This window comes from Opisthorchis viverrini, assembly GCF_000715545.1.
Source record: "Opisthorchis viverrini unplaced genomic scaffold opera_v5_166, whole genome shotgun sequence".
NCBI lineage: Eukaryota > Metazoa > Platyhelminthes > Trematoda > Opisthorchiida > Opisthorchiidae > Opisthorchis > Opisthorchis viverrini.
This window is the reverse complement of record NW_008751820.1, coordinates 793713-800223: the sequence shown is the minus strand read 5'-3', so window position 1 is coordinate 800223 and position 6511 is coordinate 793713. Positions and strand designations below refer to the sequence as shown.

The window sequence follows — 6511 nt, the reverse complement described above, 5'->3', positions numbered from 1 at the left end:
CAGCTGAGTGTGATGCAGGGCGAGCAAAACGGTCAGTCCTAGAGCTGGGACCTGTGGATAAAGTATTCAAATTTGGGCGGGGGAGGGTGGAAGACGGGAAACGTGAAAGTGTAAGAAGGGAGGCGTCAGCAGTAGCATGTTTTCGCTTACCCGCCCTGCTGTATGCAGCAAGTAAGGCGACCCGGCTGATAGGACCACGCGACGACCGATGTGGCATGAGAATATTGTTAGTTGTGTAGGTCATGGTTGTACGAGGGCTGGGATACTGCCAGGGCGCCCACACCTAGACAGGAGGACGATTAGGGTCCTCAACGAAAGCCTTTGGCTCAAAAGCCTAAGCTGCCTTGCGATTAGGCGGGGAAATGCAAATGCATTACCTTTTCTACAAGTCAAGTCGCCATACATGCTCCAACCCCCAACCTGGAAATCCAGGAGACTGTGTTCGTCAGACCTCTAACCACTGACCAACCTGAGAGACTCTCACACCACGATAAGGTCCAGTCTCTTCTTCTGCCATCCAACAGACAGTGTGTGCAAATGTCGTAAAGGAACTAGGCATTGATAAAAAAAGACGGTGTCAGAGGAATAACTCTTTTTTTCATGAATAAAACTGTCTGAAGGAAGCATTCAAACATCTTCAAGTCAGGATACGGGACTGCTTGTCTGGATCAGCTGACTCACCGAACAGCTGGTTAGAGGAAACCACGACTAGTGAGTGTTACCCACCAGCTTCATAAGACGCTCGGTGAGCGCGTGTTCCTGAGGTAAACGGTGACATAACGATCTACCTACCTGAAACTAACAGTCCGTCTGGAGTTGGATTGCACTTGGCACAGACGATACCGGGACACAGGAATTCGATTATCAGGGTGCTAGTTCTAGAGCGCCTCAGATTTACTGACTATAATGTAGGTCACATGTTCGTGTGCATATGCTGCTCCCCAAGGGCATTGCACATATTTTTGAAAAGCTAGTCGACGCCCATCGTAGATACTTGAATAATTTCACCGTTTCAACAAGAACACGGTGAAGAACGTTGATGTCTTCAAAATCTCGTTATATGATTATTGCATACCCAGTGGTTAAAACAGGATTGAGAAAAGAAGTAAAAAGTTATGAGTGATCACTAAATTGGAAAACACGGATAACTTGTTAGCGGAGAATCTTTTCGTCCAATTATCGCACTGGTGAATTTGAAGCTCCCAGTGATTTAAGAAAGAGTTGACGATCTTGAATCTGTTGGTTTGACAGTGTATAAAGAAAGCAGACAGATGGCATAACAGTATGGTATGGAAAATCAACAATGCACTCTGTGAACACGCGTTTCAAATTTCTTATCCCACTTGGCTGTAAGATACCGGCTTTCCCTTTCCCAGCGAAGGAAAAAATATCCAGAATCAACTGACTTGGGTGAACAACGTTACTCAGTTTTAAATGCAGAGGTCTTGATTCACAAGACCAGTCTTACTCATAAACACCTGATCACCTGGTTTTCGCTTAATATTGACATCCTGTGTGTTCAACTACGAAAGTCGTACGTTTATTGCTGAGAAATGAAACAAAAAAGAAAGTGCCAAGGGTGGACTGGTGACCCGCACTGACCGCACTTCACACTCACTCAACTCATCACGTGACCATCTGTGCTTTAGACTCTGTTAAGACGGCCACAAAATGACGACACAACCAACACCATATCAGACTCGGCACTCGTGGAAGGTCGCCTTTAGCACAATCGCAGGTGCTACATGCGTGCACACATCAGTACGCGCAAATACAATTGTCATATTTAGTGCGCTTCACTTGTTTACGCCACTCACATGAACAATCTACATAACTGCTCTTACAAGCTGCACAGAGTGCACACTCGCAGCCAGTACAACACGGATGCAGTGCCCACGCGCGGACTTGCCCGCCACAAACGCATCCGTGCTCACCAGGGTCCCGGAATCACGTTATTCATTCGGTAAAGGGCAACCCTCTTCGTGCCTTTGAAGAACAATGATAAATCTACCACGCACGACTACCTTCTGGTTGTCCGTGCGACACCTCAAGCGGTAAAGCCAAAAACAGCAAGAATAATGCGATGCGTCAAAACGCCTCAAACGTCAAACGCCTCTCGCTGAACGCCACTTTCGTCAGAAAAACATGCATAAGTAGTAACACTGTCGGCAGAATGGAATGATGTGAGAGCGTGAACACAACGATGCAAAATGGGCAAACGTGAAGGTGAATGAACAGAGTGCAACATACCTTAGCTGTATCGACCACGTCTTTCAACAACAAGATGCGCTGCAATCGAATGATAAAAGTTTCAAAGTCGGAAGACAGAGACACAGTTCGGTCGACAATTTTGTCCCGGGGCAATTTCATGTCGGTGTTTAGCCATTCGCTAGAGAAAAGGTTGAAACAAACATGGACGTCTAGAAAGTATAAAAATGGCGCCAAGATAAGCATATGTGCGAGCACTCAAAAACTGATGTTTTGCTGGTTAGAAACCCGAATTCGTGACTTCATGGAAAAGAGCGAAAGTCGGTTGATGTTTGGTATCCAAGCCATGAACCACTCAAACGAAGTCAGCGTTTACAGTGGCGTGACGGCTTGCGCGTCTCCTCAACCCGCTGAGCTGTAATGGCGTAGAGTCTCACACAAGATCGGCTAATGGCTCGAGGTCTGACTAACACAGTATCGCGGCTCCCATGTTTGGCGCTGGGACATGTGAGGCGACCTGATCCTTAAAATACAGGCTGTTCTGACGGTCTTACACCGATGAACACTGTCTTGTGCTTCCGGTTTTTTTAAGTGATCATCAGTTTGCAGCAAAAAGAACATTAATTTCAACAAATTATCGTGGAATTTCGATATGAACCCAGTTATTTCGCATGCAACGACCGAACGTTTTCATGATAAACATCTCGTCATCATTGCACAGTAAAATGTGCGGTTAATGCAAGGTTCGATGAATCCAAAGCGACTGAGATAGCGATAATCTCGATGAAGGGGCCTCAAAAAATTGTGATTTGGTCGTACCTACCAGCGACATTTGCCTCCAAGTTCGTAATGTATGACCCCACATCATAAATCACTACATGCAGCCGTGATATCCATCCGGTACACAGCTACCACACAATCCTAAGGCTGCATGAGAGCTGAGGTACTACCATCCGGCCCAAATTTGAACCAGAGCAGTCGGAAAGTCACGGTCGAGTACGAACCAAGAAACGCCCAGTCAGAAGCATCGACAGCTAACCACTGAGGAGCCTCGAGCCAGCTTGGACCCAGAGAACACACTGTAATGTCCAGTGTATGGGTAAGGAACGCCGATCTTACTTTGTTACTGACTGTATTCCACATAAATATTGCCAAAATACGGACAAAGTTAATCCAACCCATGACCACCAAAACATTAAATCGGAAGTTAAACTAATGTGATCTCTGTCGGAGCTGAGTAAGCTAATTCGCCACTAGCTGCTCTCGGTTAGCAACTGGATTCGGTAAGAGTGTTACGGTCAGGTAGCACAAACAACGTGGATGAAGTTCAAGTATGAGCAAAAGTGATAAAATAACACATTCATCAACAGAATGAAGTGGCACTTTAGCCCCTCACCCCCCTCAGGTCATGACATAAAACACTGCAAAACCAACACGAGTTGCCGCTGGAATCCCTGAACGATAGAATGCTGTATGGAACATCAAAAGCGACAGTTAATTCAGCGTAATGCTCACTTCGAGTGCCAAATCCTTTGCCGGTGTAGACAAGTCAGACCCAGTGATACGTGGTTCTGATGGCCGTTAGCCACCACCAATTCACATAAGTATTTCACAGGACATCTATTTTCTGTTTTGGGGTGCAATAGGCCACAACATAAAAATAAGTCGTTCAGCTGTAGTACCCTTTCGGTGCCTAACTGCCATGCCATCCGAAGGTTGGGCGATGGCTGGGATACTTCCAGGTTGCCCAAGCCTAGACAGAAGTCGAGAGGCATAGGTCGGGTTCGAACCACGGACCTTCCGGTCAGTAAATTCACGCTCTAACCACTTACACCATCTCATGGTAGAGGAGTATTTTAACTCTCTTCGGGGTGGGGAGAAAGCATACTCGATCGTAGCTGCGGCTGGAAGTTTATTTCTGACTGTTCCTCAAAACGGTCTCTGTTAGGCATTACCATGACTTTAAAAATGACGGAAACAAGAGCCCTTCCGTATTGTCTTATTTGACGAGTGTAGGACATACTGCTAGCTAGTGGTTCACTTTCATAGAATTGTCTAAAAAAACCGTCCAGGATACGTAGACAAGTTGTAGCTACCAGCAGAACCACCGATACCTACGCTCCATTCTACTAACATGCAAGTTGGGCCGAAAAGATCGTATACCAAGTAGACAGATTTGTTCATCTGGTAAGCCAGAACTGTTTGAAATGAGTGGAGGATACTTCCTCATCACCCTCTACCTTGTTCACATTGGAAGACGCGCACGCTCAATTCTTGTTACTGTGATACAGTAGGATATCCACACTGTTACCAAGTTTCCCTTAAGCTTATGTGTTCAGTTGCGAAATTCGACGTCTCCCATTTCCCCAATATGATTCACTCCCGGACACTTCACTAAACCCGGTTAAAAAACCTAGACGAACGTCAGATAACCTATCAAGTGGAACAAAGGTTCAACGTGATATTTGCTTAGAGATCATGACCGATCAAATCGGATAACTTACGTCAAAATGTCGTGGGGAGCTGGTGTTCCAGGCTTGTCTATTGTCTTTGGCGATGACGGTAAAATGAAGTGATAAAGACGGGCCGCGAATGTGCAACACAGTAAGGCCAGTCCAGCATAGGCCAATACGGATATAAAGGAAAGACACGAGAGACTGACGAGGAGAGTCAACACGACGACCATAAGGATTCCAGTCTTCAACGGATCACGCCATTGAATGAGGTTTTCTGTGAGGATGAAAAGGGAGCGAAAGTGTGTGTACTGCAGCTCTCAAGTGCACAACAGGGAATCATCAGAACGGAAGTCAATATGCTGCTGAATCAAGGAAACTTGAATGAGTCACGAGTCATGCGATGCAGGAAAACGTAATAGTTGACGAAATACAGACTAATTTGATTCTAACGAGACTCAACCTAATCCAGATAATGATGCGCTCCAAATGAATGTGCTGTACATACAAAGCAGCCTTATGCTTTATATACATTCGAAATACCGCAATACATTATCCATCATCCTTATGAGTAATGCGTCACGTCTAAGTTATAGAACTCAGAAGAACTAGTGTAAAAGATCCTAGGGGTGTTATAATCCCCTGCAAATCAGGTGTCCCTTAGTCATACTCTGAAGGCCCTCATCGAAACTTGCGTGAAAACCACAGTAGACGGAGAAGTCAGTTTCTGACGTTTAGTTTGCACACCGAAAGCCAAACATTTTCGGAGATCCTACGACTTGCTCGTTTTTCATCACATTATTTGGTACAAAAGATGTGTCTTTTGGTTACATTCTGTACAAAACGAATTTACAATGCAACAACAAAGTGGCAAAGTGCTTTCTCGTTTATTGTAAGCGCTTTCATGACAATCACTAATTCTGCGAGACATTCCAAATCCACTTCCTTAAACGAAACCGTAACTCCCAGAGAACGGCAATGGCCATTCAGCAATGGCCATATCATTCAGCGTTCTTCCGTACATCTGGTGCTACCTGCGTTGCTGTACACCGCAAAGAAAGACACGAACTACCAGGTGGTTGAGAAACATTCACAAACCAGAGACTTGCCACGTTTGTGAAGCTGTCCGACCTTCACTCAACTCGCCTCATGCAATAGTCAATATTGATCATGTGAGGACGAACGACGAGGCGATGAAAAACTAATGTGACCCTGTTGCTACTGATTCATTGAAACCATGTGGGCATCCCTGTTCCGATTCAGCTATGACAGGTTCCAGAGGCAGCTGTACTTTGATGATGATGATGACGTTGACAACACAAAAGGCGAATGATGCACGGAACACTCACCAAAATCCATGCTTCAGGAGAAATACGTAATGAGTAGACGAGAAACCAACTGAAACACCACGATAATATGGTGAGGAACCACTCCGGTGCGCCCGACGCTCTGGCTCAAAGGAGCACACCAACACTTTCAAGGTCGGTCCGTAGCCCAAATTCTCGACCAGTGAAATGCGTCCAATAGGTTCACCAAGTATGCAGTGGAGTGGGAAGAGGAATGCTGGTATACGCAGGTGGGCTGGTATAAGACCAGCTCAGTTCCTTGCAGCTGTATGAGTAAAATGGTTGAGGTTGACCTCCTGAGGTGCTTGCATGAACAGGTGTTCGAATTGTGATTGAGTGAGCGTGAGAATATGAACGAAAAGATGAAAGGGTAAGCGATGGATTTGAAACTGGGTACCAAAGATTGCGGGCTTAGCTCTATTGGTAGAAAGGCAGAAATTACTGGACAAACGTATTATACTGGTATCAGGAAGTAAGCAATGCAACCGAGCTACTTATATTCCG

At 45.5% G+C, this 6511-nt stretch overlaps 1 protein-coding gene across 1 annotated transcript in view; it reads right to left on the bottom strand.

Moving 5' to 3' along the window:
• Positions 1–6151, bottom strand: part of T265_07251 (hypothetical protein) — a gene marked incomplete at both ends in the record, with an annotated part of 22969 nt that extends 16818 nt beyond the window's left edge. The window contains 3 exons of the mRNA XM_009172725.1: positions 2251–2389; positions 4713–4938; positions 6011–6151. Coding sequence (XP_009170989.1) covers positions 2251–2389; positions 4713–4938; positions 6011–6020 — 375 coding nt within the window. The remainder of the gene's footprint in view (positions 1–2250; positions 2390–4712; positions 4939–6010) is intronic.
• Between the last annotated feature and the right edge of the window lie 360 nt (positions 6152–6511).